This window comes from Salvelinus sp. IW2-2015, linkage group LG5, assembly GCF_002910315.2.
Source record: "Salvelinus sp. IW2-2015 linkage group LG5, ASM291031v2, whole genome shotgun sequence".
NCBI classification, from domain to species: Eukaryota; Metazoa; Chordata; class Actinopteri; order Salmoniformes; family Salmonidae; genus Salvelinus; species Salvelinus sp. IW2-2015.
Genome location: NC_036844.1, coordinates 30,312,280 through 30,338,125, shown reverse-complemented (window position 1 = coordinate 30,338,125; position 25,846 = coordinate 30,312,280). Strand labels below are relative to the sequence as shown.

The 25,846-nt window shown below is 42.2% G+C and overlaps 2 protein-coding genes across 2 annotated transcripts; both read right to left on the bottom strand.

The window, feature by feature from the left end:
- Positions 1–166: 166 nt before the first annotated feature.
- LOC111963718 (pyruvate dehydrogenase (acetyl-transferring) kinase isozyme 3, mitochondrial-like) lies at positions 167–7,391 on the bottom strand. Its single transcript, XM_070443489.1, has 8 exons — positions 7,348–7,391; positions 6,888–6,930; positions 6,662–6,818; positions 6,485–6,550; positions 4,269–4,358; positions 2,733–2,813; positions 2,062–2,138; positions 167–1,491 (listed from the first exon to the last, which is right to left on the bottom strand). Exons 1-8 carry the CDS (start codon positions 7,389–7,391, stop codon positions 1,315–1,317), a joined length of 735 nt encoding a protein of 244 aa, XP_070299590.1. The 3' UTR covers positions 167–1,314.
- An 11,929-nt stretch (positions 7,392–19,320) lies between these two features.
- On the bottom strand, positions 19,321–25,406 carry LOC111964272 (organic solute transporter subunit alpha). Its single transcript, XM_023988102.2, has 8 exons — positions 24,794–25,406; positions 23,055–23,206; positions 22,242–22,315; positions 21,155–21,313; positions 20,665–20,776; positions 20,368–20,514; positions 20,053–20,158; positions 19,321–19,908 (listed from the first exon to the last, which is right to left on the bottom strand). The coding sequence occupies exons 1-8, from the start codon at positions 24,873–24,875 to the stop codon at positions 19,742–19,744; spliced, it is 999 nt and encodes a 332-aa protein (XP_023843870.1). The 5' UTR covers positions 24,876–25,406; the 3' UTR covers positions 19,321–19,741.
- Between the last annotated feature and the right edge of the window lie 440 nt (positions 25,407–25,846).

Sequence of the window (25,846 nt, the reverse complement as noted above, 5' to 3'; positions counted from 1 at the left end):
ACAGCTGGTGCTTAAAGCTAGTGAGGGAGATAAGTGTTTCCAGTTTCAGAGATTTTTGTATTTCGTTCCAGTCAATGGCAGCAGAGAACTGGAAGGAGAGGCGGCCAAAGGAGGAATTGGCTTTGGGGGTGACAAGATATACCTGCTGGAACGCGTGCTACGGGTGGGTGCTGCTATGGTGACCAGCGAGCAGAGATAAGGCGGGACTTTACCTAGCAGGGTCTTGTAGATGACCTGGAGCCAGTGGGTTTGGCGACGAGTATGAAGCGAGGGCCAGCCAACGAGAGCGTACAGGTCGCAGTGGTGGGTAGTATATGGGGCTTTGGTGACAAAACGGATGGCACTGTGATAGACTGCATCCAATTTGTTGAGTAGGGTGTTGGAGGCTATTTTGTAAATGACATCGCCGAAGTCGAGGATCGGTAAGATGGTCAGTTTTACGAGGGTATGTTTGGCAGCATGGGTGGACGATGCTTTGTTTGCGAAATAGGAAGCCAATTCTAGATTTAACTTTGGATTGGAGATGTTTTATGTGAGTCTGGAAGGAGAGTTTACAGTCTAACCAGACACCTAGGTATTTGTAGTTGTCCACAAGTCAGAACCGTCCAGAGTAGTGATGTTGGACGGGCGGGCAGGTGCAGGCAGCGATCGGTTGAAGAGCATGCATTTAGTTTTATTTGTATTTAAGAGCAGTTGGAGGCCACGGAAGGAGAGTTGTATGGCATTGAAGCTCGTCTGGAGGGTTGTTAACACAGTGTCCAAAGAAGGGCCAGAAGTATACAGAATGGTGTCGTCTGCGTAGAGGTGGATCAGAGACTCACCAGCAGCAAGATCAAAGAGAGTCGGCCCAAGAATTTAACTCTGTGGCACCCCCATAGAGACTGCCAGAGGCCCAAACAACAGGCCCTCAGATTTGACACACTGAACTCTGTAGGAGAAGTAGTTGGTGAACCAGGCGAAGCAATCATTTGAGAAACCAAGGCTGTTGAGTCTGCCGATGAGGATGTGGTGATTGACAGAGTCGAAAGCCTTGGCCAGGTCGATGAATACGGCTGCACAGTATTGTTTCTTATTTAATTATTTTATTTAATTTGAGGCCTTTGGGACAAATGTTTTTAAAGCAATCTAAAGTAGGATATGTCTCAAAGTATTCTGATACTGCCCTATGCATTTCTTAAGCATCCAAAGTGATTAGAATCTCTTATAAACTTACAGTAGCATGTTGCAATATCAAGCTTTCAAATACTGACCTACTAGCATCCTGAGTAACACTTAGTCACACACACATACATACTAACTGGATCATCCCTTTATCTACTGAAATCCATTGCATACTGCCATAACATGACAAACCAATCTTTTAGTTTTACACAGTATTTTGTCACTGTAGGACAGGTTGCTCCAGTCGTCTGGCTCAGGGCCGGTCTGGTAGTGTCTCCACGCTGACTTGTTGAAGACCGGGAGATGCTCAAAGGACTCGCTGGACAGAGCCTGGAGGTCAGAGACAAACACATGGGATGCTGGAGCATGTTGACTCCAATGCTTACCACAGTTGTGTCAAGTTGGCTGGATGTCCTTCGGGTGGTGGACCATTTCTGATACACACGGCAAACTGTTGAGCATGAGAAACCCAGCAACGTTGCAGTTCTTGACACACTCAAGCCGGTGCGCCTGGCACCTACTACCATACATTGTTCAAAGGCACTTAAATCTTTTGTCTTGTCCATTCACCTTCTGAATGGCACACATACATGATCCATGTCTCAATTGCCTCAAGGCTTAAGAATCCTTCTTTAACCTGTCTCCTCCCCTTCATCTACACTGATTGAAGTGGATTTAACAAGTGACATCAATATGGAATCATAGCTTTCACGTGGAGTCATCTGGTCAGTCTATGTCATGGAAAGAGCAGATGTTGCTAATATTTTGTACACTCAGTGTAAATACAACATGATACAGGCAATAAGGAAGGACTTCACACATACACTACAGTACCAATTACGACCAGTTAATTGATAGCCTACAGAAACTTTATTTTGGTACAACATAAATACCACTAACCTTGAAGAGCTCAACCAGCATATGGAACAGGTGAGATAGCACATAAACCACCTGGATAGCCTTGGAAGGGTCCTTGGCTGAGAAAAGAGGGACATGTATGTTTATGGGAAATATAGCCAATCAATATTTATCAATCATCCTCTATTCATATATCATTACAGTAGTCATGTTTCATGCAATATCACATGGAATAGATATTCATTGGATCTGCTGCATCTCCTGCTGACATTTGCAGTTTCAGACAGAAGCCAATGGGAAACTCTAAGATGAGTTGAAAAGAATAGGGAGGCCTGGACGACCTGATGAAGATCCGGTTCAGATCGAAGCGTTGTCTATAAAGCAGTTAACTGGGAGCATAAACAGTGTTCGGGTCTTCCTGTTCTTTTCAGGTATTCTTTATTAGCTCAGCACCTATGTTTTTAAGGATGTGCGTATGAACACAAACTTTTCTAGAAACTCTAAGATGAGGCTAACTTTCCATTCCAGATGACTTTTCTATTCTAGCTAATAAACTTGCCACATTCTAACCAAGAGCATAGCTTATACTCAGACGTTTACAATATAGGCACCAGTGCCTTCTATCTTACCAATATTGCATCATAAATGCATACATATCTATAATTAGTTTATAATGCATATTGCTCAGTGTTATTAATTACATTGAAGCATACAATAAATACTCTTCTGTCTCTTCAGCTCAGGGGCAACCCTGTAGTACTGCTCACAGAGCATCTTAGCTGTCTCACAGGCATCTGCAGAACATTGGGGAAATAGTCATGACATTTACATGTGACATTTTAGCCATTTAGCAGATGCTCTTATCTAGAGCGACTTACAGGAGAAATGAACGTTAAGTGCCTTGCTCAAGGGCACGTTGACAGATGTTCACCTTGTCGGCTCGGGGATTCGAACAAACAGCCTTTCGGTTACTGGCCCAATGCTCTTAACGGCTAGGCTATCTGCTGCCCTGAAGCAACAGAACATTGGGTAAATAGTCATGAAGCAGCAGAACATTAGGTAAATAGTCATGAACCAGCAGGACATTAGGTAAATAGTCATGAAGCAGCAGGACATTAGGTAAATAGTCATGAAGCAGCAGAACATTGGGTAAATAGTCATGAAGCAGCAGGGACATTAGGTAAATAGTCATGACAGGCAGCAGGACATTGGTTAATAGTCATGAAGCAGCAGACATTGGGTAGAATAGTCATGAAGCAGCAGGCATTGGGTAAATATTCAGAAGCAGCAAACATTGGGTAAATAGTCCATGAAGCAGCAGAACATTAGGTAAATAGTCATGAAGCAGCAGAACATTAGTAAGAGTCAGGAAGCAGCAGGACATTAGGTAAATAGTCATGAAGCAGCAGAACATTTGGGTAGATAGTCATGAAGCAGCAGACATTGGGTAGATAGTCATGAAGCTGCGAACATTGGGTAAATAGTCATGAAGCAGCAGAACATTGGGTAAATAGTCATGAAGCAGCAGAGATTGGGTACATAGTCCATGAATCAACAGGACATTGGGTAAATAGTCATGAAGCAGAAGAACATTGGGTAACATAGTCATGAATGCAGCAGAACATTAGGTAAATAGTCATGAAGCAGCAGAACATTGGGTAAACAGTCATGAAGCAGCAGAACATTGGGTAAATAGTCATGAAGCAGCAGGACATTGGGTAAATAGTTATGAAGCAGCAGGACATTGGGTACATAGTCATGAATCAACAGAACATTGGGTAAATAGTCATGAAGCAGCAGAACATTGGGTAAATAGTCATGAAGCAGCAGGACATTGGGTAAATAATCATGAAGCAGCAGGACATTGGGTAAATAGTCATGAAGCAGCAGGACATTGGGTAAATAGTCATGAAGCAGCAGGACATTGGGTAGATAGTCATGAAGCAGCAGAACATTGGGTACATAGTCATGAATCAGCAGAACATTAGGTACATAGTCATGAATCAGCAGGACATTGGGTACATAGTCATGAAGCAGCAGAACATTGGGTAAATAGTCATGAAGCAGCAGGACAGACACACAGAAGACTTACAGTGTGTGGCATTGTGTTCAACATTGACCAACCTGAGGGTGTACACAACACAGACCCTTCATTGAATACTACTTCAATAAGTTGTTTACCAGATGCAGCCTGACTCAGAGTTACCATTTGACAAGGATTAGGATCAGTTTAATTTAATTCTGCTCACCTTTCACCACCTCAGGGACGTTGCAGGTAGGATCAATACTTCCAATGTGCTTGGGATGGGAGGTGGTTCTGCCATCACCAAAAATGAGTGCTGTAACACAAAGTATCATCTTATCAAGATCTTCATCAACATCCACTATAAGTCATTACATCCACTATAAGTCATAACATCCACTTTAATTCTTATGGCTGCAAGCCCGATGTCGGTACACTTATGACAACAGCCAGCTCAAGTGCAGGGCGCGAAATTCAAAATATATTTTTTAGAAATATTTAACTTTCACACATTAACAAGTCCAATACAGCAAATGAAAGATAAACATCTTGTGAATCCAGCCAACATGTCCGATTTTTTAAATGTTTTACAGCGAAAACACCACGTATATTTATGTTAGCTCACCACCAAATACAAAAAAGGACAGACATTTTTCACAGCACAGGTAGCATGCACAAAACCAACCTAACTAACCAAGAACCAACCAAACTAACCAAGAAACAACTTCATCAGATGACAGTCTTATAACATGTTATACAATAAATCTATGTTTTGTTCGAAAAATGTGCATATTTGAGGTATAAATCAGTTTTACATTGCAGCTACCATCACAGCTACCGTCACAAATAGCATCGAAGCAGCCAGAGTAATTACAGACACCAACGTGAAATACCTAAATACTCATCATAAAACATTTCTGAAAAATACATGGTGTACAGCAAATGAAAGACAAGCATCTTGTGAATCCAGCCAATATTTCCGATTTCTTAGTGTTTTACAGCGAAAACACAATATAGCATTATATATTAGCTTACCACAATAGCCAAAACACAAGCCATTTACCAGCAGCAAAAGTTAGCGATCGTAACAAACCAGCAAAAGATATATAATTTTGACTAACCTTGATAGCTTCATCAGATGACAGTCCTATAACATCAGGTATATACTATACCTTATGTTTGTTTCTGAAAATTGTCATATTTAGAGCTGAAATCAGGTGTTAACAGTGTCTAACGTAGCATCTTTTTCCCAGAATGTCCGGATTATTTTTTATGACAACTCAACATTCTGACCAAATAACTATTCATAAACGTTACTAAAAAATACATGTTGTATAGAAATGATAGATAACTAGTTCTTAATCGAATCCCCGTGTTAGAATTCTAAAAATAACTTCATTACGACATCCAGCTTAGTTATAGCGAGAGAGGGCCCAAAATCTGGGCGCAAACTACTAAGTACCACGATGTTGACAGATATATGAAATAGCATCATAAAATGGGTCCTACTTTTGATGATCTTCCATCAGAATGTTGTACAAGGGGTCCTTTGTCGGGAACAATCGTTGTTTGGTTTTAGAATGTCCTCTTCTCCAGTCAATTAGCACGGAAAGCTAGCAAAGTGGCGCGAAGCTCTCCTTCGTGAACAAACGCAGACAAAGCAACACGCCTAACGTCCCGAAAAAATTTCAATAATCTAATAAAACTATATTGAAAAAACATACTTTACGATGATATTGTCACATTTATCAAATAAAATCAAAGCCGGAGATATTAGTCGTCTATAACGACAGCTTTTTCAGAAGGCAATACCAGGTCCCTTCTCGCGCGTTCCAGAAAACAGGAAATTGGTGTCACGTCATGCCAAGAGCTTTTATTCGACCTCAGATCATGTTATACACTCCATTTCTTCTCTCAATGCCTGTTGACATCTAGTGGAAGGCGTATGAAGTGCATGTATACTAATACATATCAAGCACATTTATAGGCAGGCCCTAGAACAGAGCATCGATTTCAGATTTTCCACTTCCTGTCAGGAAGTTTGCTGCAAAATGAGTTCTGTTTTACTCACAGATATAATTCAAACGGTTTTAGAAACTAGAGAGTGTTTTCTATCCAATAGTAATAATAATATGCATATTGTACGAGCAAGAATTGAGTACGAGGCCGTTTGAAATGGGCACCTTTTATCCAGGCTACTCAATACTGCCCCTGCAGCCCAAACAAGATAAGTCATAACATCCACTATAAGTCATAACATCCACTATAAGTCATAACATCCACTATAAGTCATAACATCCACTGTAAGTCATGACATCCACTATAAGTCATAACATCCACTATAAGTCATACACATGCACGATTTTAGACTGAACTTCTGACACGCATATATAAAAAGCCCACAGTACTGTACATGCTTATTGGCTGATGATGTGTACTTACAGTGCTGGTTGATGAGCATGCGGAAGGATACCCTGTTGGTGTAGAAGCGATCCAGAAAGTATTCAAATAATCAATCAAATGTATTTATAAAGCCCTTTTTACATCAGCAGATGTCACAAAGTGTAATACAGAAACCCAGCCTAAAAGCCCAAACAGCAAGCAATGCAGATGTAGAAGCGTTGCTGCTGATGAAAAGGTCAAAGCCAAACTTCTGCTTGTACTCTATGACACACTGAGCCATGGTGGGGAACACGTCATTGTGCCCGTTATGGATTTTGACCAGGATGTCTAGAAAGCTGTTACAGAGAAATATGGTGTGAGGACCCTCAGAAGTCTCTGTGCTGGTGAAGATGTGGTGGGTGCCTGGTGTCACTGTGTACATGTCAACTCACTCGCTGGACACCTTGTGCTCATAGTCCAGCAGCTCCCCAAAGCTCTTGATGTACCTGATATTTTGCTTATTTATACATCTGTGCTTCATCTAATATCAGAACCGAATGTACATGGTGCAAGTAATCAATGCCGTTTGAGATTCTGCGCAGATTATTACAGCAATTGTGAAGATCTCCACAGACCTGCAATGACCTTTGCATGCTATCTTGAACATGCACGCTTTATATGATTACATAAGAAGAAATGTATAGTTACAGTAACCTCAAAATGTGGCCATGGATGTGTTACTCATTTTAAGGTTGAATAAATACTGTTACATTAGTTTGTAAGATGGTCTTAACTTTAGGCTATTTACTGTATTGAAAAAGTTATATTGAATTGTGTTTGGTTGAAAACGCAACCAAATATCAACATTTATAGGAGCTGTATCTACTGCTTGGATAGTTCCATCTGAGCCACTGGCTTAATGCCATTCTTTAACTTTTATTTTTGGTTGGAGATGTGAATCCAACATACAGTATAATTGATTAATTTGTCGACAAGTTAATAGGCTATATTGTATTTCAAAACTGATATTGAGTGGTGTTTATTTATTTAAAAAAATATTATTATTATTATTTTATTTTTTTGGGGGGGTGGATCAGCTTAATATTGCGGAAAGAATGTTGCTTCCAATGTAATTGTCTGCATCATTTCCAATCCCCCATAATTTTTTGGGGTAAATATATATATCCATACACGCATGCATACATATACACATATATTACATACACATACCTATATAGACATACATACTTTTTTAAAGAATATACCTTTATTTAATTCCCCGCAACCCTACCACCGTCCCCAATGGAGTAAACTAATAAACACTTCTGCTTTTACCTTCAATTTATATACTTTATACCCATTTACAGACACAGTCCACTTTAAATAGTTCTCTCTTGTTTGTTCTTAGTCCTCCTCTATTTCTGTTGTCCATCCAATTTTATTTCCACTTGTAACTGTGCTATTTCACAAAAGCTCCGCACCTATACACATTTCACAGATCCGTATGCCCTACAGTTTATCTTGTTATTAGTCCCACCCTTCAGTTCCACTCAACCCCTCCATCTATCTTCCAACATCATCATTTCGGATTTTTATTTGCCATATATTTTTCAACTGTGCTGTGATGCTTCACAAAAGATTGAACCTTCCTATTCTCATAGCTTCTACAGATTGTAAATTAAAAATAAACATTTTTGCTAAAATAATTATTATATTATTGATTGATTGACTATGGCTTTTCAAATCCCCCAGTATTGCTATCTGTAGCGTTAGTTCTAGGCAAATGTTGCAATTCTTCAGCATTCCTGGACCTGTGACCAAAAACGAGCTACATATGGACAATACCAAAATAAATGATCTAATGACTCTGCCTCCTCACAACAGAATCTGCAGAGCTGGGAAGATTGTATACCCCATATATATATACATTCTATTAGTTGCAAGAATTTTGTACAGTAATTTAAATTGAAAATTCGAAGTTTTGAATCCGGCGTTGTTTTGCGTATCAAATTCATAAACCATGTGCCATGGAATGGGTACATCGAAAATCTCTTCCCAACTATTTTGCAATTTATATGGCACAGCTGTCAGTTTTTTGGTCCTTAAATGAAATTGGTAATGTTTTTATTTATCACACTTTTCTTTAACCATTTATGTTCTTTAATACAGGGCCGACATACAAGTTCCTTACTTTTTTCCCTTCTACTTGCCTCTTCATTTTTGTGGTAATGCTGCAATAATTGGTTGTAATTTTGGGTAGAGCAGACATTTCCATATGTCTGTGTTAGCTGCATGTGTGACATAACTCCACCAGTCCTATTATGATATCATTCACAAAAATTATACCTTTTTAAACATTTCTTCGATAAATACTTTTTTTTTATCAATTACTATATTTGAATTTAACCACAATATTTGTTGTAACTATTTGTTCCGTCCTTTCAGTGGATTAAACTGAAATTTGCAACCAAACTTTCAAAGGCTTGTTTAAAAATAAGGATATTTTGGAGATTATTTCCTTTTCAAACAACCGAAAGTGAGCAGGTTGTAATCTGAATAAAGGAAAAAGGCCCTTCTTGAACATAGGATGAGACATTCGTACCAATTTACTAGAGAACCAGTTTGGATTTAAGTATAACTTTTGTATGACTGATGCCTTTAGTGAGAGGTCCTAATGCTTTAAATATTTAAATAATTTGCTCCTCCGAATTCATATTCGTTATATAAATAGGCCTTTTAATTTTATCTGGCTTGCCGTTCCAAATAAAATGGAATCTTTTTTGTTCATATATTTAAAAAGCAGGTCACTAGGTGTAGGCAAAACCATAAGCAAATAGGTAAACTGTGATATGAGTTAATCAGGGTGATTTTTCCACAAATAGACAGATTTTCCTTTCCCATGGTAAGCAAGATCTTATTATTTTTGCTAACTTTCTATAAAAATGTAATTGGAGTGAGATCATTTCTTTTCTTTTGGGATTTTATACCGAGTATGTCCACATCTCCGTCAGACATTTAATTGGTAACTACATGGCAATATAAAATGTGTATTTTTTAGTGATCCAATACGTAATATGGCATTTATCATAATTTGGTTTTAATCCAGAGAGGATAGCAAAGGGTATCTAGATCCTCTATGAGGCCCTGGAGAGACTCTAGTTGTGGTTTAAAAGAAAAACATGAAATCATCAGCGTACAATGACACCTTAGTTTTTAAGCCACGGATTTCTAATCCTTAATATTAATGTTTGATCTAATTTTTAACAGCTAACATTTCGATGGCAATAATAAATAGATATGCCGATAGTGGACAACCTTGTTTTACTCCTCTAGATAGTTTAAAACTTTCTGAGATGTAGCCATTATTTACTATTTTACACCTAGGGTTACTATACATCATTTTAACCCATTTTATAAGAGATTCCCCAAAATTGAATATTCTCGGCATTTATATATAAACTCCAGTCGTACTTTATCAAAAAGCCTTTTCAAAATCAGCTATGAAAACCAGGCCTGGTGTCCTGATATTTCATAGTGTTCTATTGTTTCCAGTACTTGCCTTATATAATCTCCAATGTATCGTCCATGTAAAAAACCTGTCTGATTAGGATGAATAATATCTGACAAAACTTTTTTTATTCTATGCGCCAAGCATTTTGCTAGGATTTTTGCATCACAACACTGAAGTGTAAGAGGTCTCCAATTTTTTAATTGGACTGGATCTTTATATTGTCACGTTCCTGACCTGTTTTCTGTTAGTTTTTGTATGTGTTAGTTGGTCAGGACGTGAGTTTGGGTGGGCAGTCTACGTTTTCTTTTCTATGTTGGTTTAAATGGGTACTAATATGGTTTCTCATTAGAGGCAGGTGGTTTTCATCTCCTCTGACTTGAGAATCATATTAAAGGTAGGTGTTTTCACATTGTTTGTCGTGGGTGGTTGTCTCCGTGTCTGTGTCTATGTTACCACCATACGGGACTGTTTCGTTCGTTTCGTTTGTTTGTAGTAAGTACTTGTTCGTTCGTTTCTTCGTGTTACAATGTAAGTTCGTGGTCCAAGTCTGTCTACATTCGTTTTGTTATTTTGTTTAGTTTCAAGTATAGTTCGTTTTGTCTTGTTTAATAAAATTTCATCATGTCATTTCAACACGCTGCACCTTGGTTTAATCCCTGCTCCTCCTCTCGGATGAAGAGGAGGAGGGAACGCCGTTACAGAACACCCACCAACACAGAACCAAGCAGCGTTTGTTAGAGCAGAGGAACCAGGATTACAGGAATTGGGAGGAAAGTCTGTACCGCGCGAAGTAACAGGAGAGTAATAATCGCCCCAAGCCTGAGCTGGAGGCAGCGAAAGCAGAGAGGCGGCGATATGAGGAGCTAGCACGGAAGCAGGAAAGATCTAGGCTACCTACGTGGGAGGAGATCAACAGGTGGTCGATCGCCCAGGGCGAGTGCCGGAGCCCGCCTGGGATTCTCTGGCGCAGTGCGAGGAGGGATACCGGCGAATGGAGGCAGCACGACGACGCGGTAGGAAGCCTGTGAGTAAACCCCAAAAATGTATTGGGGGGTGGCTTAAAGGGAGAGTGGCGAAGTCAGGTAGGAGACCTGCGCCCACTCCCTGTACTTACGGTGGAGAGCGGGAGTACGGGCAGACACCGTGTTACGCAGTAGAGCGCACGGTGTCTCCTGTACGTGTGCATAGCCCGGTGCGGGTTTATTCCACCCTCCCGCACTGGTCAGGCGACGGGAGTATTCACCAGGTAAGGTTGGGCAGGCTCGGTGCTCAAGGGAGCCAGTACGCCTGCACGGTCCGGTATTCCGCGGCGCCACTTTCCGCCCCAGCCTAGTACCACAAAGTGCCTACACCACGCACCAGGCTTCCAGTGCGTTTCCAGAGCCCTGTTCCTCCTCCACGCACTCTCCCTATGGTGCGTGTCTCAAGCCCAGTGCCTCCAGTTCCGGCACCACGCACTAGGCCACCTGTGCGTCTCCAGAGCCTGTCACACTGTTACTTCTCCCCGTACTAGTCCTGATGTGCGTGCACTCAGCCCGGTGCCACCAGTGCCGGTACCCCCGCACCAGGCACAGAGTAACGCTTTGAGAGTCCAGTGTGCCCTGTCCCCTCGCCCGCACTAGCATGAAGGTGCGTGTCCTTAGCCCGGTGCCTCCAGTTCCGGCACCACGCACCAGGTCTACAGTGCGCCTTATCCGGCAGAGCCATCCGTCTCCCCCCAGCGCCATCTGAGCCATCCGTCTCCCCAGCGCATCTGAGCCATCCGTCTCCCCAGCGCCATCTGAGCCATCCGTCTCCCCAGCGCCATCTGAGCCATCCGTCTCCCCAGCGCCATCTGAGCCATCCGTCTCCCCAGCGCCATCTGAGCCATCCGTCTCCCAGCGCCGTCTGAGCCATCCGGTCTGCCCAGCGCCGTCTGAGCCATCCGTCTGTCCGAGCCATTAGAGCCGCCCGTCTGTCCCGAGCCGTCAGAGCCGATAGTCAGTCAGGAGCCGCTAGAGCCATTCGTCAGACAGGATCTGCCAGAGGCCAACCAGACAGGATCTGCCAGAGCCGCAACCAGACAGGATCTGCCAGAGCCGCCAACCAGACAGGATCTGCCAGAGCCGCCAACCAGACAGGATCTGCCAGAGCCGCCAACCGAGACAGGATCTCAGAGCCGCCAACCAGACAGGATCTGCCAGAGCCGCCAACCAGAACAGGATCTGCCAGAGCCGCCAGCGAGCCATGAGCAGCCAGAGTCGTCAGCGAGCCATGAGCAGCCAGAGCCGTCAGGAGCCATGAGCAGCCAGAGCCGTCAGTGAGCCATGAGCAGCCAGAGCCGTCAGCGAGCCATGAGCAGCCAGAGCCGTCAGCCTGCCATGAGCGTCCAGAGCCGTCAGCCTGCCCATGGCGTCCAGAGCCGTCAGCCTGCCATGAGCGTCCAGAGCCGTCAGCCTGCCATGAGCGTCCAGAGCCGTCAGTCAGCCATGAGCTGCCCCTCAGCCCGAAGCGGCTAGTAATCCAGAACTGCCCCTCAGTCCAGAGCTGTCTCTCTGTCCGGAGCTGCCCTTCAGTCCGGAGTTGCCCCTCTATCCTGAGCTATCCTCTCTATCCTGAGCTATCTCTCTATCTGAGCTACCTCTCTATCCTGAGCTACCTCTCTATCCCGACCTACCTCGCTGTCCTGAGCTACCTTGTCCCGGAGCTGTCCCTTATCTTGGTGTTGCCCCTTATATTAGGTGGTGGAAAAGGAGGGTGGTCATTCTAAGGGGAGACGTAAGCTGGGATTGACTATGGTGGGTGGGGACCTCGCCCTGAGCCTGAGCCACAACCGTGGTCGATGCCCACCCAGACCCTCCCTAGACTTTGTGCTGGTGCGCCCGGAGTTCGCACCTTGAGGGGGGGTTATGTCACGTTCCTGACCTGTTTTCTGTTAGTTTTGTATGTGTTAGTTGGTCAGGACGTGAGTTTGGGTGGGCAGTCTACGTTTTCTGTTTCTATGTTGGTTTAATGGGTACCTAATATGGTTCTCAATTAGAGGCAGGTGGTTTTCATTCCTCTGATTGAGAATCATATTAAGGTAGGTGTTTTCACATTGTTTGTCGTGGGTGGTTGTCTTCCGTGTCTGTGTCTATGTTACACCATACGGGACTGTTTCGTTCGTTTGTTTGTAGTAAGTACTTGTTCGTTCGTTCTTCGTGTTACATGTAAGTTCGTGGTCCAAGTCTGTCTACATTCGTTTTGTTATTTTGTTTAGTTTCAAGTATAGTTCGTTTTGTCTTGTTTAATAAAATTCATCATGTCATTTCAACACGCTGCACTTGGTTTAATCCCTGTTCCTCCTCTTCGGATGAAGAGGAGGAACCCATATACCACTTGGGTCCTGTTTCAGTAATAACGATATCAGACCTTCTTGTTGCGTGTCTGATAATCTACCATTTATATAGGAGTGGTTAAAACAAGCTAATAATGGTCCTTTGAGTATATCAAAAAAAGTTTTGTATACTTCCACTGGTATGCCATCCAGCCCTGGAGTTTTCCCATCCTTAAAGGCCCCAATTGCATCAAGCAGTTCCTCCTCTGTAATTTGGCCTTCACATGAGTCTTTCTGTACAGATGTTAATTTTACATTATTAATAGGAAAAAAATCCATACAATTAGTTTCAGTTAGTGGAGATGGAGGGGCCTGAAACGAAAACATATTCTTAAAGTACTTTACTTCCTCTTTCAAAATATCATTTGGTGAATCATGCGTGACTCCATCATTTGTAACAAGTTTTAATACATTTTTTTTGGTAGCATTTCTATATTGAAGATTGAAAAAGAATTTGGTGCATTTTTCCCCATATTCCATCCAGTTCGCTTTATTTTTATAATATATTACACTGGATCTTTCTTGAATAAGTTCCTCCATTTCTTTTTGTTTTTCCTCTAACTTATTCTGTGCCTCTATGGTACCGTTTTTATTGCTATCTAACTGTACTGTTAGTCCTTCAATTTCCTTTGTTAATATGGACTCTTTTGATCTAAATTSCCTTTGTTTTATAGATGAGTACTGAATTGCYTGGCCTCTAAAGGCACACTTAAAAGTGTCCCATACAATAAGGGGATCTGCTGTACCTATGTTATGTCTGAAAAAGTCAGTTATAAAATCCTCTGTCCTAGTTCTAAACAATTTATCATCTAGTAGACTTTGATTAAATTTCCAATATCCTCGCCCACGTGGAAATTCTGTAAGAGAAATATATATGCCAATTATGTGATGATCCGACCGCATTCTYTCCCCTATCAACACTTTTTWAACTTTTGGTGCCAGAGAGAATGGWATAAGAAAGTAGTCAAGACGACTAGCTTGATTCAGCCTCCGCCATGTATATCTCACTAAATCAGGGTATTTAAGTCTCCATATATCCACTAATTCCAATATATCCATGACATTCATGATTTCCTTAAGTGCCTGAGGGTGATAGTTTGTAGTGTGATTTCCTTTCCGGTCTATAGAGGTATTTAAGACCGTATTAAAATCTCCCACTATAATAATAGAGTCTAGTGATGCTTGTAGAGTTGATAAATTCTTATATATATTTTCAAAGAAGCTTGGATCATCATTATTCGGACCGTATAGGTTAACAAGCCATATTTGTTTATTGTCCAATAACATATTTAAAATAATCCATCTACCTTGAGGATCTGTTTGGACAATTTGCACATTTGGATCAAAATTATTGTTAATTAAAACCATCAGCCCTTTTGAATTTCTTTGCCCATGGGAGAAATATATTTTGCCCCCCCAGTTCTTTTTCCACAAAACTTCATCTAAAACTGTTGAATGGGTTTCCTGTAAACAATAGATATTATAATCCTTCTCTTTTAGCCAGGTAAATACTGATCGTCTTTTCTTATTATCTGCTAAGCCATTACAATTGTAACTGGCTATACTTATTTCACCACTTACCATAATGAGACACACCTTTCATTCTTTTAATCAGAATATATTTTTGTAAACGTACTATTAAAAAGTAACATAATGATTGAGTGTCTATATAGTTGTACCATGATATTTGCATTTCTACTAAGTAAACCTCCAATTGGTCCCTACTATTCCACCCGCTAAAAGGCCTCCTCTCGAGATGGCTTGTCATCCCAATGCCCGGCAGACCACCCTCGACCCCCTGTATCCCATAGCCCTGAACCGACTGGGATCCATTCTTTGAAAAGAGCATACAGTGCCATTTACCGAATTGAAGTAGATCAATTGCCATATGCATTTCCATTGCCCTCACCTCGATTTGTATTATATATATCTGTGGATCATCCTCTATTGTCCCTAACATCTTTTACTTCTTCCTTCGCAACAGTTGTGGGATATACACATACACCCACACACTCAGCCCTTACCCCCACACAACCATAAGCTCACTTTCTCAACAATTGCACCATCCCAGCGCCCAACTCAAGATGGGTCATGATTTACAAATGCACTTGCAGTTGCAGCTGCATGAGAAGGCCTGCAAGACCGCACAAAAAATGAGCAAAAATTMAGAGATTTATTTACCATTGTCACATCCTAGATAATGGAGGTCAAATGTACACCTTATTCCTGAAACACCCACAATACGGCCACCCGTCATGACCATGTCCCCACGCATCTCCATGCAGTCCGACTTTGATTTTGTGCCGCCAGGGCCACAATAATATAGTGGTGTTTTGTTGTCAACGCAACCAAATATCAACATTTGAAAGAGATGTATCTTCTGTTTGGATAATTCCACCTGTGCCACTGACTTAGTCTGACTTTAATTCTAGTTTATTTAAATGTAATACCTACATGTTTCAAGCAGACCACAATAGTCCCTGTGCCCAAGAACGCCAAGGTAAGCTAAATGACTATCGCCCCGTAGCACTCACATCTGTAGCCATGAAATGCTTTGTTCAACACCATCTTCCCAGACACCCTGGACCCACTCCAATTCGCATACTACCCCAACAGATCCACAGATGACGCAATCTCTATTGTATCTCCACACTGCCCTTTCCCACCTGGACAAAAGATACACCTACGTGAGAATGCTGTTCACTGACTACAGCTCAGCATTCAACACCATAGTGCCATCCAAGCTCATCACTAAGCTAAAGACCTTGGGACTAAACATCTCCCTCTGCAACTGTATCCTGGACTTCCTGATGGGATGGCCTCATGTGGTAAGGGTAGGTAGCAACACATCGCCACGCTAACCCTCAACACGGGGGCCCCTCAGGGGTCCGTGCTTAGTCCCCTTCTGTACTCCTTGTTCACCCACAACTGTGTGGCAGCGCATGACTCCAACATAATCATTAAGTTTGCAGACGACACAAATATGATAGGCCTGATCACCGGCGATGATGAGACAGCCTATAGGGAGGTCAGAGACCTGGCAGTGTGGTGCCAGGACAACAACTTCTCCCTCAACATCAGCAAGACAAAGGAGCTGATCGTGCACTGCATGAAATGGAGGGCCGAGCACGCCCAATTCACATCGATGGGGATGTAGTGTAGTGGGTTAATAGCTTCATGTTCCTCTGTGTCTACATCACTAAGGATCTATCATGGTCCAAACACACCAACACAGTTGTGAAGAGGGCCCTCAGGAGGCTGAAAAGATTTTGGCATGTGCCCTCAGATCCTCAAAAAGTTCTACAGCTACACTATTGAGAGCATCTTGATTGGCTGCATCACCGCTTGGTAAGGCAACTGCTTGGCATCCGACCACAAGGCGCAACAGAGGGAGGGTAGTGCATACGGCCCAGTACATTGACCCAAGGTGTCATTCTGTTACCGTCATTCTGTCACCCGGTGTTGAACCACTTCATTTACTGTAGTTCAATAGCCAAAAGAGATTTTTTCAAACTCAGAGTGTCATGTCATAGCTGGGTCATGTCACCCATTCTTTCTGCAGACATCTTTGAAACTAAATTCAGAGTAGATATTTAACAGTTTTTGGAAACTGTGGTCACATAAAAAATTTAGGGAGATTATGAATGGCATTCTACCAAACTTTACATCGATACTGTTCCTCAAGTAAATGTGTTTTAGTGACATTTTCAGTGGCAATTGTTAAAAATATAATTTTTTAAGTGAAAAAGTGGGTCTCAGCATCACTCTATTACCGTGGAACTGCCGTAGAGTAAAAGCCACCCGTCTTATTTTCAACACAGTGGCAACCCTATAGCATATCTGTGTCCATGATATTCAAACTCTTGCAGAACTTCTTTCTATACTCACCGAAGTCTAGAAATTGCTTGATAGACATTTACGAGGGAGAAAAATAGAATATTATTGAGGTTTCGATGTAACCCAAGAAAGGAACGGTACCTGAACTAAATATCTATTGCCCCATAGCACTCACTTCTGTCTTCATTAAGTGCTTTGAGAGGCTAGTTAAGGATCATATCACCTCTACCTTACCTGACACCCTGTTACATCTGCCCCTGCCACGCCCTCTACATCTGCCCCTGCCACGCCCTCATCCCGTGTCTCCCTAACCTGCCACTCCCCCAGTGCTCTCTCCTTCTCTCTCTGTGGGTGTATCTGATTGTGTGAGTGGAGACAGGTGTACTGGAGTCAGAGCAGATCCCCACCAGCTGCAACCTGTTCCATAATCAAGACCTCTACAAACACTCAGAACTGCCACTTCCATGCTGCCAGATCGTAGCCTCTGATCTGTCAGTCGGCATTTCAAGCCGTTTGTTCCTGCATAGATCTTATTATCTTGTAGTGCCTGTTTTCCCTAGCCTGACGCTGCTTTTCTGTCTGCTACAGTTCCGTCCGCTCTGACTCTGGTCATCAGTCCCTCGTCTCGTCAGTCCTGCTTCCCTGCCCTGGACCCCCGCTCTACTGCTTCCTTGAATTCCGCTTCGGACCTGCTACCCTTCCCCTACTCCCCTTGCCCCAGCCGCAACCTCAGTTCCTGGTTCCCTAGTACCCACCCGAGCTCCCCCTGATCCCCCCCCCCCCGCTTTTCAAGAAATACCTTGGTTACCTTATCTCTGTCTCCTCGTCTGAGTTGTGGGAAACAACACCTCCACTTCGCTGATTCTCAACACAGGGGCTCCACAAGCGTGCATGCTCAGCCCCCTCCTGTACTCCCTGTTCACCCATGACTGTGTGGCCACGCACACCTCCAACTCAATCATCAAGTTTGCATATGACACAACAGTAGTAGGTCTGATTACCAACAATGACAAGACAGCCTACAGAGAGGAGGTGAGGGCCCTGGGAGAGTGGTGCCAGGAAAATAACCTCTTACTCAACGTCAACAAAACACAGGAGGTGATCGTTGACTTCAGGAAACAGCAGAGGGAACACGGCCCTATCCACATCGACAGGAACGCAGTGGAGAAGGTGGAAAGCTTGCTGTGGTGAAAAAAGCCTAACAGCTCCACTTCAACCTCAGGAGGCTGAAGAAATTTGGCTTATCATCTAAAACCCTCACAAACTTTTACAGATGCACAATTGAGAGCATCCTGTCGGGTTGTATCACCGCTTGCTACAGCAGCTGCACCATTCTGCAACCGCATGGCTCTCCAGAGGGTGGTGCGGTCTGCCCAACGCATTTTTGGGGGCAAACTACCTGCTCCCCAGGACACTAACAGCACCCGATATCACAGGAAGGCCAAAAAGATCAAGGACACCAAGAAACCAAGAAACACGAGCAATGGACATTAGCCTGGTGGAAATCTGTCCTTTGGTCTTATGAGTCCAAATTTGAGATTTTTGGTTCCAACCGCCGTGTCTTTGTGAGATGCAGAGTAGATGAAAAGATGATCTCCGCATGTGTATTTCCCACTGTGAAGCATGGAGGAGGATGTGTGATGGTGTGGGGGTGCTTTGCTGGTGACGCTGTCACTGACTTATTTAGAATTCAAGGCACACTTAACCAGCATGACTCCCACAGCATTCTGCAGCGATACGCTATCCCATCTGGTTTGCACTTAGTGGGACTATCATTTGTTTTTCAACAGGACAATGACCCAAAACACACCTCCAGGCTGTGTAAGGGCTATTTGACCAAGGATAGTGATCACCCAACCTCAACCCAATTGAGATGGTTTGGGATGATTTGGACTGCACAGTGAAGGAAAAGCAGCCAACAAAATTCAAGTGCTCAGCATATGTGAAGCTGGTTGAGAGAATGCCAAGAGTGTGCAAAGCTGTCATCAAGGCAAAGGATGGCTACTTTTAAGAATATAAAATATAAAATATATTTTGATTTGTTTAAAAAAAAATTGGTTACTAAATAATTCCATATGTATTATTTCATAGTTTTGATGTCTTCACTATTATTCTACAATGTAGAAAATAGTAAAAACTACAGAAAAACTCTTGAATGAGTAGATGTGTCCAAACTTTTGACTGAGACTGTAGTTGTAATTCACTATATTTATTGATATGAATACAAAATACATATTTCATACCCCCATTTGTTAATAAACTCCATCTCTTTCCAACACCCTCACACACCAAACTCCACATAGCCGTGTTGAGAGCTGAAGCAACTTGAGGAAATATGGATGGGACAGACATGTTGTTTGAGGTATATGTTCTAATATTATATTCAGCATAATGCAGGTAAACTTTTAATATACAGTAAGTTTCATCTCATACAAGACTAACCAACAACTAGAACAGCAGAATATACAGTATCACACCATCAAAACAAAATTAATATACAAGTAAAACAATAGTGTAAATGTTTGGTAGAGAGTCCCTCTCTCTCTCTCCCTCTCTTTAACGCACACTCACGCAAACACACACACCACTCTCCCTCTCACTCCACCCCAATCTCTCAGACAGTGTGCTCCCCCTGTGGGGCCTGCAGGCTGATCTTGCTGTTCTGGTCGTTGTCGGTGTCGTGGGGGTCGGTGGGAAGAGAGTCATAGGTGCGGCGGTACAACGCCCGGGTCACCAGGGTAACGATGAACATCTCCAAGATCATTAGCTGCTGACTCAACACTGCAGACAGACACATAGACACAAACACAGACAGACCAGACAGACAGAGAGACCAGACAGACAGACAGGGTTGGTGGACATGGACTTCATATTGATCAAGTAATGGCTCTCGTTTGGCTGGTTTGGAGCTATTCTGTCACTTACTGGTGCCACGGGCACTAGAGGAGAATGGTGGGGAGCAGGCGATGGTTCCATCTAAGGCCAAGATGTTAATGATGGCCGTCTGCAGCTGACTGAGCACCAGCACCAACTATGGACACATAACCAGCGACATCATGGAGATGCATAGAATATTGGGATGCAGAAATGGACATGATAATACTGAATCAGACACTACACAACATTCCTAAAAACTCAAGGACTAAGGAAATGACAGAAGCTGATGTAATTTCACCAAAGGCATTGAGCAGGCAGTTCCTGGACTATCTGGTTTGTGCAGTAGGACATGATCAGACTCACCTGGTACATGGCATATTTAGGTATGATCTTGATGCTGCGCAATGTGTTGCATATGTTCATGAACATGATGGCGACAGGCCAGAGGGAGATGATGGTGAGAACACCTATAAATGGGTTGATCCAAATAGCCGTGCCTGTGATCTCCAGCTAAACATAGAGACATGGAGAAAGGTTAAAGAGGATAGGCATTGAATAGTGGAATCAATGGAATGACACCAAGCTCAGTTTGAAGCTTAAGATGTAAAGGGGATGTTTGTTGCTGAGAAGATTTTCACAGAAAGGAGGACAGTTACTTACATCAGAAAGATCAAAGTTGCCGTTGGTCCACAATATTATGGACACAATTGAGAGGACTGTCTTTAAGATAGCATACTGAAGAGCCCCCAGCTTCAGCAAGAATAGCATGCACCTGAATGAAAACAGACCAGAGTTATTAACATGTTCTAACCACTTGTGTTAAACATTACCAACACAAAGAATCTTCTGGCCCAAGTGTGACCTGAGTATGAATCATCATCCCACTGGTCACAGATGTCCTCTAGTTTTGATTTACATTTGGATTACTTGTCAACTAAGATGAATTCAATGTGAAATCGACTAAAAAGGTCACAATGTCATTAGATTTAAGCTAAAAGTTGGGTGAAAAAAATACAAAATACTCTTACATTGATGATTTTTTGCAAATTCAATCAGTTTTCCACGTCATCACATTGATATTTTTGGGATGAAATTACATGGAAACAACGTTGATTCAACCAGTTTTTTCCCAGTGGGTTGTTCCGGTTACCGTGTGACCGGAACGCGTGGCAAGCAGGGACAGCAGCAGCAGCAGGGTCCTACACTGATATTGAAGGTTTTCTGGGCATTGCTCTTCAGAAAGGCCTCACTACCCCCACTCTCCTCTATCATCAGAACCAAGATCTTATACACCACCACTGCAAAGTACCTATAGAGAAAAGGAGAGGGTTTACAGGTAAATTGTTAGATACATTGTACACACATAACAAGTGTGTGTCACCAGCCTTCAAAACCAGTTAGTCTGCCCACTCAACTTTTGTTTGTGTCCCAAAAAAGTTTGTTTGTGCTTGTTTGTGTCATTTCCTGTATTTTTCCCTTCCAGCTCTCTGAGGATGTGGGATGATCTCTGATCTGCTGCATAGCACGATTTACATTTAAAGGCAATGTTCCCGCATTTGCGGAGACTGCATTTACGGTAAATGCTAAATTACAATTGTGCTATACCACTCAATTTAAATTGTGCTATAGTACGGATCTTCTGCGATAGGGATTGAATCGAGCCCTTATGCCAGCCAGATGCATATGAGTATTGTTTTGCTGGATGTCTAGCCTGCAATTTCTGTACTTGATGCACAGGCTTTGCTTTTCAACTAGCTAAAAATGTTATTACCTTCATTTTTTCTTCCTAAGCTCCCAGCTCTCTGGGGATGATCTCTAACACAGTGTAATGATTAAGAGAGTGGTTAAACTGTGTTCACATAGTTGAGTGCATTCATAAAAAGCCTCCTCCCGTTTATGTCAGTACTCCTTGCTATGGCTTCCTGTCAGCTCATTACTACAGGTGAAAGAGCACTGCATCTACTTAGTGCAGTATAGTCAAATTGTTTATGCGTTCATAGAAGGGTATGTGAAAGAGAGAGAGAGAGAGAGAGAGAGAGAGAGAGAGAGAGAGAGGAGGAGAGAGGAGAGAGAGAGAGAGAGAGAGAGAGGAGAGAGAGGAGAGAGAGAGAGAGAGAGAGAGAGAGAGAGAGGAGAGAGAGAGAGAGAGAGAGAGAGAGAGAGAGAGAGAGAGAGAGAGAGAGAGAGAGAGAGAGAGAGAGGAGTAGTAAGTAGTGTGTGGGTGAGAGGAAACTTACGAATTAGAGGTCATATCTGTAAACATGGTTGCCCTTGGGATCCACATCCCAAAACAAGCCATGGTGGCAATGACCTGAGACAGAAACAGAACGTTACTTTTAGTCATAACATTCAACATCCACATGGTTCTCATTCATATAAAGTGATGAATAAAATACTGTATGATCATAGAATGGCAGACATTCTCATTTACAGTTTAGCAAAAAGTTAAAGGCCCAGTGCAGTCAAAAATGTGATTACCCTGTGTTTTATATATATTTCCACACTATGAGGTTGGAATAGTACTGTGAAATTGTGAAAATGTTAATGCCCTTTTCGTGTAAGAGCTGCTTGAAAAGACCACCTGAAATTTCAGCCTGTTTTGGTGGGATGGAGTTTTGAGCTGCCTGGTGACATCACCAGGCGGTAAATTAGGTAATATACCAACAAGAAAGACAGTTCCAAATCCCTCTGCCAATAACAGCTCATTTTCAGATTTCCCCTCACCACTCCCAGACAGTCAAATCAGTCAAATCAAATTGTATTTGTCACATGCGCCGAATACAACAGGTGTAGTAGACCTTACAGTGAAATGCTTACTTACAAGCCCTTAACCAACAATGCAGTTCAAGAAATAGAGTAAAGAAAATATTTACTAAATAAACTAAAGTAAAAAATACAATAAAAAGTAACATAATAAAATAACAATAACGAGACTATATACTCATCCAGTCCAGACAGTGTAGCTATAACCACAGAGATACACTGGCAGTACTTATTGCATTCAATTGTATCTGGTGAAGGCTAGCGGAGACAGGGAGCTGACTCCTTACCGGTGCAGCACCATTGACCCACATAATAGTTGTCTTCTTAGGAGATGGGACTTTTCTATAGATAAACACACACTCCTCCAGGTATAGCAGCAGGGACAGCGTAGACATGAGGGTCAGCATGGAGTACAGAGCCACACCAAAGACATCCAGCTCTAGTTTAGGGAGAGAGTAAGGGGATCAGAAGGGAGAGAGAGAGAGGTTGTACAGGTCAGTAGAAGCCCCTGGCAACAACAACCTCTCTTGAGGATAGATCAAATCAAATCAAGTTTATTTTATAAAGCCCTTCGTACATCAGCTAATATATCGAAGTGCTGTACAGAAACCCAGCCTAAAACCCCAAACAGCAAGCAATGCAGGTGTAGAAGCACGGTGGCTAGGAAAAACTCCCTAGAAAGGCCAAAACCTAGGAAGAAACCTAGAGAGGAACCAGGCTATGAGGGGTGGCCAGTCCTCTTCTGGCTGTGCCGGGTGGAGATTATAACAGAACATGGCCAAGATGTTCAAATGTTCATAAATGACCAGCATGGTCAAATAATAATAATCACAGTAGTTGTCAAGGGTGCAGCAAGTCAGCACCTCAGGAGTAAATGTCAGTTGGCTTTTCATAGCCAATCATTAAGAGTATCTCTACCGCTCCTGCGGTCTCTAGACTTTATTAGATCAATGCCCTGACAACATCCCCATGGACACAACAGCATTTGTGAAACAGCCTCCAAACCATTTTATTCAGCCTCTTTTGAGGTTGAGTGCTGATGAGATCCCAACAATACTTCACTCGGCCCAGTGAAAATCCAGCTGTCTAAATGTATCCTTGATTAGTTTCATATGGACTGAGATCGAGGCTATCTACAGAAACAATAAACCACCCTTGAAGAGATGTTGACTGAACACAAAGGATGAAAGGCCATGCAAGTTATTTGTCATTTATATCAAATGAGCCATCATATTTCTCAGAACAGAAAAATGACTTTGGAGAAACCAACATGCATATTTGTGGCCTACACATGGAGATGTAATGATGGGCAGAGTGAAATGCTGTCCCTCTAATCAGCCTGGAGCAGACTGTAGCCTTCCATTTGGAGGACAAATTCATTCTGAATCTGTTTTATTGGGCTTGTCTGTGTATCAGAGATTGTTTGGTGAACAACAACGTTCGGTTGCCTATCCTGACGTGAAGTTCGTTCTAAAGAATGTATTTGACTCTGACCTGTGCCACAGAAAGTATTTGACTAGCCACAGAATTAAGGAAATTAGATTTTCGGCCTGAATACTTCCAGAGCTAACACCTGAGCTTTAGCTCAACGGGCTAATAAAGTCTTGTTGTGTGCCAGAGACCCAATCAGTCACATTTCTGCCATGCCAATGGCCACGGTGTAGTTATCACACACATTTGAGAAAATAATTATATAGACTAACAGTCACTTCTAATATAGCCCTACTATATTATCATACGTCTGTAACTTCTGTAACTCCTGTTTTACCTTGGGATGCTTGACATGTCAGGTACAAATTATTGATATAAGACCAATAAATAATTATTTTTTTATTGTTATTATTTGTATTATTTATTTCACATATCAATGAGTATGTTAAGTCAATGAAGTAAAACATGCAAAAGAAACAGTCTGCGTCCCAGAAAGTTTTTTGTACAATTCGTAGTGAAATTCGCTTTCACAATTACAACTTTATAATGAAACACTATCTACAAACTGATAGATAAGGTAATCTGGGTAACTCACGCTTTATGACATCGATAGCCAACGGAGGTTCTTCTAAACAGGTCGGATGGATGGTGCTGTTGAGAGCTTCTTCCATGTCCATAGTCAGTTGAAATCGGTAATGTAAGGACTCGCAGCCAGGTTGTGAAAATATGCAGAAAATTAACTACCAGTGATGTATCTCTTGCCCACTGACTGCAGTTATATGAGGTGCGAGGAAGCAGACAGCAATAGATATTGAACTTTCCCCCGCAATTAACTTCTGACTGATGATGAGTAAATTGTTTGCTCATTGAATACTGCCGATTTTCCTACTAGTCAATGAGACCACCTTCGCATAGAGAATGGCAGATAACTGTATTTCATTCAAATCTTAGACCTACTGTATTTATTGAGCAACCTTCCTTATCAAGGGGAGCCCAATGACCCACAGTCGGCTCCTGTAACTCTCAGTGGAATTACTTGCCCATAGATTTTATTTGATTCAGCACACGTTTACGTTTCAGGAGAATGAACTTTGATTGGGGTGTATCGTTTCTTGCCAGCCAACATACAGGAATGAAAGGGGTTGGGAAAGCATGCTAGACTTAACATATTACCAAATGAATCCAAGTAGAAAATAAATACCCACAGTCAGTTCAACTTCTAGTTTTGATTTCCATTTGCCAACCCGAATTCAACGTGAAATCAACAAAACATTTCACCATGTAATTGGATTTAGGTTAATAGTTGGGTGAAAAAAAATACTATGATGACTTTTTTCAAATCCAATCAGCTTTCCACATTGATACAATGTCGTCACATATATGTTTTTTGTTAAAAAGACCTGGAAACGATGTTGATTCAACCAGTTCTTGCCCAGTGGGTATTGTATTGTTCAGCCATAAATCTTAAAGGTTGTGGGTTTACATACAAAGTATCACCTCTCTCTCTCTCTCTCTCGCTGATTATCTGGTGCCATTTAATTTCAGCGTTCTGCCAATCGAATTACTGTCTCTCCGTTAATGTCACTATTTCATTGCCTTCACTGTGTTTTTCGTCACTTACCCCATATGTTGTGTATCTGTGTAACTT

Coding starts and splice junctions, on each gene's coding strand:
- LOC111963718 (XM_070443489.1), bottom strand. CDS start 7,391: ATGTTGGATTCACATCTCCAACCAAAAATAAAAGTTAAAGAATG. Junction 4,359..6,484: donor CATGCTCATCAACCAGCACT/GTAAGTACACAT, acceptor TTTGTGTTACAG/CACTCATTTTTGGTGATGGC. Junction 2,814..4,268: donor CGTCCCTGAGGTGGTGAAAG/GTGAGCAGAATT, acceptor AATGTTCTGCAG/ATGCCTGTGAGACAGCTAAG.
- LOC111964272 (XM_023988102.2), bottom strand. CDS start 24,875: ATGGACATGGAAGAAGCTCTCAACAGCACCATCCATCCGACCTGTTTA. Junction 23,207..24,793: donor GGCTATCGATGTCATAAAGC/GTGAGTTACCCA, acceptor TCCCTAAACTAG/AGCTGGATGTCTTTGGTGTG. Junction 20,159..20,367: donor CTAAATATGCCATGTACCAG/GTGAGTCTGATC, acceptor ATGTGTCCATAG/TTGGTGCTGGTGCTCAGTCA.